This window comes from Kwoniella europaea, chromosome 1 (genome assembly GCF_036810445.1).
Source record: "Kwoniella europaea PYCC6329 chromosome 1, complete sequence".
NCBI lineage: Eukaryota > Fungi > Basidiomycota > Tremellomycetes > Tremellales > Cryptococcaceae > Kwoniella > Kwoniella europaea.
This window is the reverse complement of record NC_089487.1, coordinates 16,593,373-16,605,882: the sequence shown is the minus strand read 5'-3', so window position 1 is coordinate 16,605,882 and position 12,510 is coordinate 16,593,373. Positions and strand designations below refer to the sequence as shown.

At 44.7% G+C, this 12,510-nt stretch overlaps 5 protein-coding genes across 5 annotated transcripts; 2 read left to right on the top strand and 3 right to left on the bottom strand.

Moving 5' to 3' along the window:
• Positions 1–70: 70 nt before the first annotated feature.
• V865_006326 (uncharacterized protein) lies at positions 71–930 on the bottom strand (the record flags this gene model as incomplete). Its single annotated transcript, XM_066230085.1, has 3 exons — positions 71–451; positions 548–617; positions 734–930. The coding sequence occupies 3 exons, from the start codon at positions 928–930 to the stop codon at positions 71–73; spliced, it is 648 nt and encodes a 215-aa protein (XP_066086182.1).
• Positions 931–1,937: 1,007 nt separating this feature from the next.
• V865_006325 (uncharacterized protein) lies at positions 1,938–3,935 on the bottom strand (the record flags this gene model as incomplete). The annotated part of the gene is made up of 4 exons (XM_066230084.1): positions 1,938–2,546; positions 2,621–3,425; positions 3,544–3,739; positions 3,809–3,935. 4 exons carry the CDS (start codon positions 3,933–3,935, stop codon positions 1,938–1,940), a joined length of 1,737 nt encoding a protein of 578 aa, XP_066086181.1.
• A 1,224-nt stretch (positions 3,936–5,159) lies between these two features.
• V865_006324 (uncharacterized protein) lies at positions 5,160–6,019 on the top strand (the record flags this gene model as incomplete). Its single annotated transcript, XM_066230083.1, has 2 exons — positions 5,160–5,361; positions 5,421–6,019. 2 exons carry the CDS (start codon positions 5,160–5,162, stop codon positions 6,017–6,019), a joined length of 801 nt encoding a protein of 266 aa, XP_066086180.1.
• A 338-nt stretch (positions 6,020–6,357) lies between these two features.
• V865_006323 (pyruvate dehydrogenase (acetyl-transferring) E1 component, alpha subunit) lies at positions 6,358–8,468 on the bottom strand (the record flags this gene model as incomplete). Its single annotated transcript, XM_066230082.1, has 11 exons — positions 6,358–6,429; positions 6,526–6,624; positions 6,743–6,872; positions 6,956–7,074; positions 7,141–7,269; positions 7,333–7,452; positions 7,514–7,605; positions 7,684–7,897; positions 8,047–8,154; positions 8,245–8,343; positions 8,409–8,468. The coding sequence occupies 11 exons, from the start codon at positions 8,466–8,468 to the stop codon at positions 6,358–6,360; spliced, it is 1,242 nt and encodes a 413-aa protein (XP_066086179.1).
• A 1,566-nt stretch (positions 8,469–10,034) lies between these two features.
• On the top strand, positions 10,035–10,874 carry V865_006322 (uncharacterized protein; the record flags this gene model as incomplete). The annotated part of the gene is made up of 2 exons (XM_066230081.1): positions 10,035–10,204; positions 10,373–10,874. The coding sequence occupies 2 exons, from the start codon at positions 10,035–10,037 to the stop codon at positions 10,872–10,874; spliced, it is 672 nt and encodes a 223-aa protein (XP_066086178.1).
• Positions 10,875–12,510: the final 1,636 nt, after the last annotated feature.

The following is a 12,510-nucleotide window of genomic DNA, read 5'->3' as shown; positions in this document are numbered from 1 at the left end:
TACATTTAACGTCAAATTTCTGTGGAACACAGAATATATCTTATAGTATAACAAATGACCTTTGCTCTGCCTAATCATTTCTCCCCTTCCACCAATCCTCTTTACCAATCTCGGTCCAACCCCAATACGTCCACTGAGGATTCCCTGGGTGAGGATACCAATCTGCCCTAGATCTTCCATAGAGATCACACCATAATTCCCATCTTTCAATCTCTTCATCTTGCTTCTTCTTCTCCTCTTCGGCTTTTTTGGCCGCTTCCTGCTTTGCGATCTCGGCTGTAGCCTGCGTGTGAATCCCCTGGGCTATACTTGCGATCAAAGGGTTGAAAAACTTGGGTATGTCCACTTTATCTTCCGGTCCAGAGGGTGGTTTAGGTGGGAGGAACGGTTCGACCAATTTGGCGTAGGGAGATAGCCGATCTGAGGGGATGATCTGAGCGAGGATAAGAGCCTACAAGTACGAGTGTGCGATAACATCGCAATCGGTATGAACGATGATTAGCTGAGTCGTTCATTGATTTTCTGTTGTGCATTGTATTGTACTCACCTTGTGGGTATAAGGGAATCCCAATGTCAATCTCTTCTGCAATATCCCATCGATAATGTCTAATGCTTCTCTATACGTATGGATTATCGTCACAGGATCAATGAGCAAGAGGAGACGAGCATTTAGCTTTATGCCAAGTTCTCGTATTTCAATCAAGGCGAGATAGTGACACATCGCTCAGCTCACTTTTTCTTTACCCATTCTTCAAAAGTTCTATAAATCCCATAATCCATCCTACCTATACCCCGTGGATCGCCATTCGTCATCCATTCTGTCCATTCTCTAACGTCTTCCAGGTGCTGTTTCAGCGCTACCTCGATTGGATCTCGAGTGTCGGGTTGATCGTCTGGCGGGGGAGTTAACTTGGGTAATGGTTTTGGCATGGTTGATGAGAGTATTGAGAGCCGATTGATCACTTGCTATGTATAAACTCAATCAATTATCTGGAAATCATTCATTTGACCAGTGGGTATATATCGAGAAAAAGAAGTATGATTAAGTTTATTCCACATTAGACATATACATGTATACATACATACGTATGACCAGTATCCTCATCGTCAGAACAACGCATGTTTAGCAATATGATCTTTGACATGCATTGAAAAGGTAATCTTGACGTCAATTAGTAAACTTCCTTCTTCTGATGGTGAACGTAAGTTTGCATCAAACGTCCCCAAAGTGCGTGATAGGGGTCTTGAGCAATGGATAGTCTACACTACTGTGTGTCAGATGTGTGTATCAATTTATAATTCGGTAGAACCTGGTCGAATCATACCACAAGTATCTCCCCATTTGATGGCATCGAAGCGCTTTGAGTACTGAGAGGGTACTTTGATGGTTTGATCAATTGTCACGTTAAACCCATTTTAAGAGAATGTAATGTCGTGGAAAGGTCGTGTCACATTGAAAATTCGACTCTTGGGTTTAAGGGTTGACAATGGGTTAGGCGCTGTCGGTTTGGGGTGAGATTTTAGGTATCATCCAAAAACTGTTTATAGCGGATTTTCCAACCGATTGATATATCTTTTGATCAGCAGCATAAGGAATATTCTTGAGGAAAACCGATCATTCCCTTGCATTGCACTTTATTGTGTACATCTACGATTTACAACATATAAACAACTTGATTGATCTTATTGATTGATGCATCGACGATTGATTGGATGTCTTGAGAAAGTTATGTATCTTGAGAGGGGATCCAGTTATCCTTCATCGACTTGCAATTCCCGGTAATTCTTGAAGCATCCCCTCGTCGGTATAGAGAGCTCTAAAATGTTATTACTATGATATTATCCAGAGCAGCATATCTTTTGTCGACATGATTTAGAGATAGGTTCTGCTCTTGATCGATGGTCGACGATTTGTAGCCTTTGCTTGATTACTTGTATTATCCCAAAAGCCTATCCAGACTCATCACCCTCCTACCCTCACCTTCCATTACCCCTCCACCCTCATTCATCGTCCTCTTCCTCCCCCTCTCTTCATCGTGCTGCATGGCAGGAGATGACACCGACCCATCAAGACTAAGTCCAAGCGCATGTAATCTCTGTACGTCCAACCCGATAGGCGATAGAGTATTCCTAGGTGTCATCCTTACATCTTCATCCTTACTTTCCGATTCCAATTCCAGTTCCAAGCCAGCTGCCAACTGTGCACTGTGAGGTGGTGTAGGTGGTCTAGAGATTTTCAACCATTCTTCATATTCATCTTCTAATATTCTCAATTCCCCATCACCCAAATATTTGATCAAGGTGTCTGTATAATCATCATATTCACCTTCTTGTGAAGCTTTCATTCCTCGAGCGGAAGCTCTCCTCCATATTCCCCACCAGATTGTCTCGCCTTCCTCGCCCAATAGTCCCACCACAAGCAGGGAGGATATGGTGCGTGAAAGGTGCTTGACAATCGATGATTGGAGCGGGGTGGTGAAAGTGTAGGAACCGATTTGGAGGAGTCGGAGGTATGGGAGCATCGAAAGTGGAGAGAGAAGAGATGTCTAGAATGTATACATAGTATTCCAACTATCAGCTATGTTTGGGATGATTTGCAATTGTTGATAACGACACTCACGAAATCTTCAAAGCTCGTCTCTCTCACTTCCATCGATTTCTTCAGTGGTCTATCTATGAACAGCTCCTTGATCCCATCAAACGTATTGACCATACTTTTCAAAAAACCATTTCCTACACCTTCTTGATCCCAATCCCTGATCGGTCCACAAATCATCAGACTGATCGATTGACTTTTCTCGCCTATCGGTGATCTCCTCAATTGCAACTCCTTCAACGGCGTGAGGATATCTACGAGATTCAACTCATCTAAATCTGCATCTAAAACGAGGAAAGATAAATTATGCGAATGTCGGATGAGGTGCAAGGTCGATACGAATGTGGATGATTGACTAAATTGCCTGAAATTTGATGGAGGTGCTGCACGTTGTCTCCACCCGAATGATTTCAGTCGATGAGTGAACGGTATATAGATACTGGGATTTCTGCTGTGCTGTGAAGGTCCGTATGAGCCTGAGGTGGTTGACAGTGTTGATGGCGAATTGGAGAGGAAGGTAGGTGGGATAGCGTGTAATGAAGGATGGGGTATCAACGAAGCGAAGAGTAATGCTAGGGTCGAATCGTCCGATGCATCTGCGAAGAATGATAGATGGTTCAAGGAAGGTAATGAGTTGAGAAGAGAAGTGAGCAAAGACGATTCGGCCCAGCATGATCGAGGTTTGATGATGGTATTCTGGGTGGATACATGCGATGATGATATGTCAGTGGATTGTGTGGTGAAAGGGTTGGCTTCGATGGGTGACAGTCGTGTTCGAGTGGATGCATCGGGGTCAGAGTCGAACATTGTCAAATCGATGATGATGCTTCTATTGATGTGGGAGAAGCTGGTCAGCAAGCGAGATGGCGACACCGTCAATGACAACGGCTGAGAGGCTGACATTGCCAGTGACAGTGATAGGTAGTACGCAATGCACTGTCACTCACTTGACATATCTCGCCCAACCATCCCTATTCTCTATGACTTCCTCAGCCCAATGGACTCCCGATACCCTCACACAGGTGAACAGTATCCTCCTGACCTCTCTTCGAATCTTGCGACACACCATCCCCATCGATATCAGCGATGCGAGATCATCCTGACGCTCTTGATGCATGTCGACGGTTGAGAATATACCCCATGCTACGAGTAGTCCATGATATCAGTATCCATATACTTGAGTGAGCGGGAGTGAAGTGGATTTACACTCACTCAGACGATCTTGCTGTGTGAGTTCCAATGGATCGTATATCTTGAGTGCTATCAGCCTGATCACTTCTCTAGGCAAGTCGGTGATGCGAATTCTTGACGGCGGAGGGTTGTCCATGCCGACCAACATGGTGATTCTTTGGTGGTGGGACGGTGATGTATATGATGTATCTGGGGGAGTAATGGGTTATGGATGAAGGATTACCGTAAATTACCGTTGTTCGGGGTAGGAGTAGGTGATCATAGCTGTGCAAGGGATGGAGAGAGGGTAGGGTAGTGGTGGTCGTAGTCATCAATGACAAAGGGATAATACCGTATACCACACAGGAGAGTGGGGGCGTACAGTGTGATTGATGTGTTTGTCATACACCGAGTGGGGGTATCAAAGGTATATATATATTGATGCTTGTTGTCTTCTTCTTCTATCTCCATCCAATCAATCGATCACCCAGATCATTCATCTTGCTCTTGCTCTTGCTCTTGCTCTTGCTCTTGCTGTTCTCGTCGTCAGTCGTCATTCTGTGGCTGAGTCTAGGTGTCATGGGGGAGTACGAATACTGATGCTCTATAATGGTGGGTGTATTTACCATTTACCGAGTAAGCCGGGATCAACATGATAAGGGACAGGGTAGTCACGTGGCATGGGTTCATGCAATCGGAACTAAGCGAACTGGGCAGATAAACAACTACAAGTGGCATCTCAAGTCAAGGATACGATCAGGATGATCCACTAATTCAGTCTGATTGGTCACTCACAGCATCTCACTGCTGCGTACTTTCCGGAGAAAGCGTAGCTAGCTCTGTAGTACGGATTTTCTTCGGTTCAAAGCGCTATGATACAGCCTTCATTTGGTATCAAGAAGAGTTTGTGCAAGAAGGCTGGTAATGAGTACTACTACCTTGTAGGTCGGAAGAGAAGCTGGGAGATTCTAGGCGAGAAACAGCTGTCCAGTTCGAGGTCAGCCTTCTTATCTTTCTCCCAAGTCGGACCTTGGCAACAAGGGTCGAGAAGGTGAGTCCGTGGTCAAAGGAACGACTCTAAAAGGACTACCTGCCCGATGACCATAGTGATGTAGATAAGATAAATGATAGTAAACCTGACTACTTCTGTCTTATCGCTATGTCTATCCATCTATCTTTACTTACCTACCTATCTATCTATCTATCTATCTATCTATCTATCTATCTATCTATCTACCTTTTCTATCTTTTCTATACCTATATCTATATATATATTGATACACACTTGTCTTCAAATAACTTTATATGTCTGGTATTGATTTGGATCACAGATATAGCTCTGTACCATACATATAAGAGTTACCCAAAACACCTGATTGTCAAACTCCATAAGATGTCTTCACCTTTTCAAGCTATTGTACAACCTTCTCCGAACGATGGAGACAACCCTGCTAATCAGTTCAATGAGTATCTCAAGACACAATCTCGTAAAGTGAAATATCGAAGGAGAGAGACCCTCCAGTCATTTGCAAGCCAAACATCAACGGAAACGCAACGTGTTGGATTCGTTCCTACTTCTGGACAATGCGAGTATCGTAAGTTTAAGAGTATTGATTCAAAGTGTCTGATTTTACCTTGGATATACTTTTCTTAGATAACTCCGACGATCCGTTCTCTTATACCAGTACGGATCCTAACCAAAGTCAAATCACTTATCAACCCGTTATCTCGTCTTTCCCCTATATTCCCCAGTCACACTGTGTTGCACTAACAAGACAACATTCTGGATTGAATCCCGAGGTCAATGTCGACGTTACTCCTGATATATCTGTATCAGCCCTGAACCCAAATTCAATCAATGCTCATACTGATGATCTCACACCCATGCCCACGCCTTCCCGACCCCTGACGGCATTCCGTCCAGAATCCTCCATTGCAGGTGATCAAGTTCTAACCCAGAACCAAACTCAACCACAAAAAATCTACCTACATTCAGGTCTTTATCCCGATAATCCCCCTGCGTCCGACTCTGACTCTGGATCTGGATCAGAAAATGGAATCGCTCAAATTATATATCCACAAAGTTACGATGTAACCATTTCAGCCAAATATCCTGGTAATTTAGTTGATCCTTCTCATCAAATGGTTAATAGTCCGTATTGCACTAGAACTTATAGTGGGGTCAGTATGGAAAATACTGCGATGATTGAGAGTTATCTTAGGGAGTCACACGGGTCTAAGAACGAGTGTTGACCCAGATGAAATTGATCAATCCATTATCATGAGTATGTTAGAACATTAGAGATCCTCAATATCCGTGTTATGTTAGTAATGATTATAACTGATTAGTGTATCTTGTGTATGTTGATCTATTTTTGCTTGGTGTACATTGCGATATTTCTTAGGTTATCCTCCTGACCATCTTCCCTGACCACTATACCCAACATCATAGAAATCTAGCTGCATGAGCAAGGCACCCTACCCAATCCGTAACCTATATGCAAGAGAGAACTACTTTACCCTAAAATAGACGTACAAAGAGAAAACAAGAAAGAGATATCAGACGTTCATCACTATGCTGCTTTTTGAGCTTATGCTTGCGAGTAAACATGGTATTCTTCCTTCTCTCTTCCTCTCATCATAGGTGGTTCGGTACCCTTGTACTGTGCGATCAACAACGAAATATATTATCAGCGGGAGTATGAAGACGATACATCATCGCCGTTGTATGTTTGATGAAATGCAGAACGACAACTCACGTAGATATCGGTCCAGAAGGTCTTGACATCTGGGAAAGGTGATTTCTTAGCTTCCTCGACGGCAGCGTCGACTTCCTCCTTGGCCTTCTTGTCGATAGCCTGAAGGTGTTAAGTAGGAAAGGTCAGCTTTTCTTCACGTTACAAGGGTAATTAATCAATGGGAGTAATGAGAGATACAGTGGTAGCTTGAATAGCGAATGTTCTGCCAAGCACTGACCTTCAAGCTAGCCTCATCGGTAACTCCCCATTCCAAGATGTATCTCTTCAAACCGGCGATAGCATCCTTCTCAGATCGCATCTGTTGGACTTCATCTCTGGTTCGGTAGGTGGTACCGGGGTCGGACATGCTATAAATCAAGAGGCCAGATCAGCAAGGTGCATACGACGGGGTTGTTGGTCGATAAGATGTGTGTAGTATTTTTCCACTCACGAGTGACCACCATATCTGTAGGTAACAAATTCGACTACCAATGGACCTTTTCCTGAGGTAACCCATTCTTTGGCCCAGGCGGTGGCTTTCTTAACAGCGAGAATATCCATACCATTGACCTGACAAGTAACATGATCCATAAGCTACTGATACGATTACGGAAGGACCACAACATAATAGCTCACCTGGAGACCTGGGATCTTATCACCTCGAGTGAAGAACTCGGTATTTTGAGAGGATCGTTCGGCAGAAGTACCCATACCGTACTTGTTGTTCTCACATACGAAGACACAAGGGAGGTTCCAGAGTTTAGCCTAGAACAATTCGAAATTCAGCGATTATTCACACCTGTACACTTTTAAGTGGTAAGCACTCACCATATTGTAAGCCTCGAATACTTGACCCTGGTTAGAAGCACCGTCACCGTAAAGAGCGAAAGTAGCAGTCTTCTTCTTCAAGTATTTTTGAGCGAGGGCGATACCAGCACCGACGGGAACCTAATTCATACTCCATATGAGTGATTGATAGATTGGGAAAAGAAGTATATGATAAACTCACTTGAGCACCGACGATACCGTTACCACCGAAAAAGGAGGGAGTGAAGATGTGCATGGAACCACCTTTTCCGTATGACATACCGTCTACTCGGCCTGTAAGTTCAATTCGATAACAATGGATCAGCATACTGTCGCACGATAGCGCCGTGAATCTGGAAGGTCATCACTCACCCATCAACTCGGCAATAACTCCCTTGACTGTACCACCTCTCAACACTGCGAAAGTGTGACATCTGTACGAGGTGATCACTCGATCGTCACCGTCGATGGCGTGTTCCATACCGACCGAGACGGCTTCTTGACCGATAGCCAAGTGACAGAAACCTCGGATCATCTTCTGCTTGTACAACGCATCGGCAGCTTGTTCCATCCTTCTCATTTGGACCTGCGGGTGAGACGTTTGTTTGACAAGGATATAAATCGAAGTGAATGATGAGATGTATGATGGTAACAGGGTGAAGGAGATAGAATCTAGTCAGTTATTGAAGCGATTGTATGGTTTGAAAGCATTGTATCTGATCGATGAAAACCCACCATAGTAGTGTACATCTTCACCAACTCATCCTTGGTGATTGAGATCTCATTTGAAGGGGCATCACATCGGTAAGAGTGGAAAGATTCTCCGTGAAGAGCTACGGTGAACTGTAGATAGGAAGATTTGCTGATCAGTAAATGTATTTCGTTATCGCTAACATAGCCGACAGAGTTCACCGATGGGCGGTCTATACTCACAGGTTGATCTCCGGATTCAGGCAAAGCTTCAGCGGGCGATGATTTGTCAGCGTCCGTTTGGAGGAACCTCATAGCAGGGAGGGTGGATCGAACGGGTCGCTAAGATAGGACCAAGTAAGCTACATCATCATGTCCTCATGGTATAAGTGATCCGTTGCACTCACGACACCCGCTGTCCTGGTTGCAGCTCTAAGCCCACGAGATCTGAGGAGTGAGAATGACATGGTGCTCGAGGGTGAGGGTGGTATGGGATGATAGCGAATGTAGAGATTGATGTTTTTGATTTTGATATATATTTGTTGGTAGGGACGGAACAGATGAGCTGCAGGTGCGGATTGCCGTTGAATTGGGGGATATGGGAAGCAGCCACGTGGGATGTATTAGTTTGTCGTTATTTTAATGCATTTTATCCCAAAACCATCTCTCACTCTGGACAAACAGATAACTTACAGATAACTTGCAGATGGAAGATGCATCTCTGTACAGTCGTCGTGTCAGTGATATTGAGAGGATAGCAACATCTGATCATGCATACGTGAGTCGGATTTCTGCTTCTGCTCTCTGTCCCCCCATATCTTCATGACTTCCGCACCTTTTCCCTGTTACTTTTTGATGACACTGCTGGGGCACCGATCTCAGCCCATGACGCCAATACCAGCTATATGCTAATCACGGTGTCCATCACCGTTCCCAAATTACCTGACAAATCCGCATACAGCCAGTCCCTGATCTTCTCATACCTTTCACGGACAGATGAGCGCTTGCTGATTCTTGCTATGTCGATCATTAATTAGGTGGATCTGAACAGGTTATAACATTGCTCTAGAAACTATTGATATTGAGTTTGATATGCACACCTGATGCGATGCAATGCAGATGGTATGGGTGAAGCTCGTAGAGACAAAGGGTGAGAGAACATCCACGTCGAAGAATAGGAATATCCACCTCATCAATCAAAGATGAAAGCTTTCACACTTCGATCAGCGTCTCCACCAATCTCCACAGACAGATACCTTGTCTCTATCGTTTAATGACTGTGGTCACCACACCCAGCGTAATTCCCTACATCCTCCCGACTTGAAGAGAGTTCGCAGGATCAGCAAAAGATGGGTGGCCTCTCAATCCGTCTCGATACACAACCGCAAGCCCTGTCGATAATAGCTGATGGTCGGTCAGCGTATGTTGGTGTTTATCGACCTCGGTCGTTCGATACACCCAATGGATAAGGATAGTGAGCTCGACCGGTAGTCTTTGATGTTCAGCCCAAAATGAAATCCACGACAGGAATTTCCATGCATTGAAGACACGCATTCTTTTGTACTACCCAGGATGTAGATCGGCTATTCGGACCGCTTCAGCTCGCTTAATCACGCATAGGTGTGGTGGGGCAACACTGGGGGCTAAGCGCCAAGAAAGTCGAAACCAAGATCTAGATGCATAAACTGACGAAGGATTGCGTTATGCAAGTACTGCAGCACCAGGAAGTCGAACGTATATGATGCAGATGCATGCGCAAGACATTCGAAAATACTGGAATGAGGCAGAAACACAGCAAAACATTTCGGCCGGTCTCGGTTAACATACATGATTCGAAAAGAAGTCAATGACGTCACGGGGTCAGTCAGTCGTTTGTAGATTTATTGTATCATTGGGGGAGTCTGAATGGGATATCCCACAGTTATATAAAGGAATGTATGAGTCGATGTAGACCTGGCACGTTTCTTCCTACCTTTCATATTCACTCCTGCACAAGTCTATTTGGAGTTGACATCGAGATTGAATTATACAATATGACACACCCAAACGGAACTGCAACTGCCTCTAATCAACCCAATGGCAATGGAGTGATCCGACCATGGGCAGCTGACTTCAACACTGGCTCCAAGAGCTTTACTACGCTTGATGGGAAACCTGTGGACTGGAATGGAGGATGGGCGGGTATCGGTGGTGAGACTGCTGGGTAAGTGTGCATCGCTCATTATCACCAAGTTCCATCGCTTGAGTATTCCGTCATTGCCCTCCTCCTCTTCGATCGTTACTGCGGCATTCGTCACTGTCATTAGTCCATATGTATTGTGACTCCCGTTTTCGAGATATATTTGGCTGACTTTCTAATTGTTCGTCGCAGACCCCAATCCACTCCGGCTCCAATCACATCCAAATCCGGCCAAAACAACCAAGAGATCACCTACCTACCTTACCCCGAATTAACCTGTTTACACTGTCTCGGCTCCAACCCACCCGGTAAATTAGGCTACGTCGTCTCTTACCTTCCGGTCATCCCTGCGGGCTCTTCCAACGGTCAACAAACTACTGCTGCCGCTGAAGGTCAAGGTACAGAAGATAGATTAGGTGAATTACCTGTCCGACCTTCTGCACCATCTTTAGGAGGATCGGCTGGATCATTCCGAGCTGGTCGATCAGCATTTAGATCTGCCGACAGTGCTTCCAAAGCCCCACGAGCGAGATCCAGAGCAGAAGAGAGAGTAGACGATTTCGAAAGAGGACGACAGATCGAGAGAGAAGCTCAAGAGGAAAGAGCGAGATCATCGAGTGTCTCCTGGGAGTTGGCAGGTGTGGGAAAACAGTATGTCCCTGATGGTGAGGAGGAAGATGTTGTAATCGAGTAGAAACAGCAAAGTAAGTGAATACTACCATATGAAATGTACTGTCTATGCGAACGGAACGGGAGTGCTCATTGATTGTTGTACCTGATAGGAATTGACCAAGAACGAAGATTTGTGAAATTAATCATGACAAGGAAAAGGCGACCAAAGAACAGTGGACAACGGAGAGGAGAGCATATCAATGTAAATAAATAACAATCTATCAATCGCATGAATCGAAGTCTCACATCAATAAGTGAAGCCTTACCAGAAGCCTGAGCATTCCCCACAGGTCCAGTCAATATAGCGTATACTGTCAACACATCTCCTCGAAATTTTGTCATCTAACAGTTTCATAGTTCTGACAACATCCTGACGGGCAGCCTCACTGGAGATCTTGGCGATCTCTTCAATCTTCTGACCATCCTCAATACTAAGATGTCTGTATAATCTCGGATGAGCCAGACCCAACGAAGTCGATTTCGGATCAACGGAAGATAGTCGATCGTAATTTGGAGTAATGGTAATATCGTGACTCATTGGTTTGATTGTTCTACACCCACGCCCTCAGGTAGGTCGAGTCCGCCGATGATGTGACTGTGAAAGATATCTCCGACAGCCATAACCATCCAAAGATCTCGAAGGGATACTTTTAGCTGAAGTACCAGGTATGTTCGTCTGATTGTCCTCCTTCCTAGGCCGTTGCTTGGCATAGTCAATGGTAGATTGTGGATCGGAGAGATCAACTCCTAGCGTCAGATTTGATTCGTCATAAATACGCCTCCTCATACTATTGTGTATACTGTTGAAGTCAAATCGGAGACCCAAGGTCAGATCGTCGAAAGAGAGATCTGCCAAAGGATCAAAAGCCAATGGTATCGATTGTAAATGTGATGAAGCATCAGGTTGGATCTGGCTCTGGGTTGTACCGATGCGTTCGAAATTTGGCGATTCTCCTTGTCCTCTCTTATACCCTTTGATGATGTCAGGGGAATACACTGAGCCCATACCAACAGTAAGTGGGAAGATGAATACGTCGATAAGCGGAGTGGCTCCAAGGTGATTGAGATCCTGATACTTGCTGTGGCTTGAAATGGTGAACCTAAATGAAGCAAATGCTTTAGGCTTACTCTAATCCAAATCCTGCTCCCTATCATGTATGATAGCTAAGTAGGGTATGTTCATCAGGTCCTGATCGAACGATGGTTCTTCCGTCGACAATCCCATGATTTCCAGGGTGTTGCCACTCGTTGTGATCCCGCAGCGTACTAACAAATGAGGAGGGCATTTTACAGTTGACAGATGATGTCACATCTCAAAATAGATCCTACTTATACCTGCATACTGACAAGTCGGGGTCGGGTTGTCGATCGATGCTTCTGTGTCTTGATAGGGAGGACTTTCGGGTCGTTCTCGTCTTAGCAGGCAAAGTACCCCAAAACTTAGGGCAGGAATGAACGTCGAAGGATGATTACCTCAAGAAACTTCAAAGAACTCTTCTCTTCAGGAAGTTGAATATCGACATCGACATGGATATAAGCTTATGGTCCTTGCACTCGCATTGACAGCGGCACCAGAAAGTACAGGACATGTGAAAATGAAGTATACGTACTGTGTGAGTACATCTCAAGAAGACTATTTACTGGCGTAACATTGCATC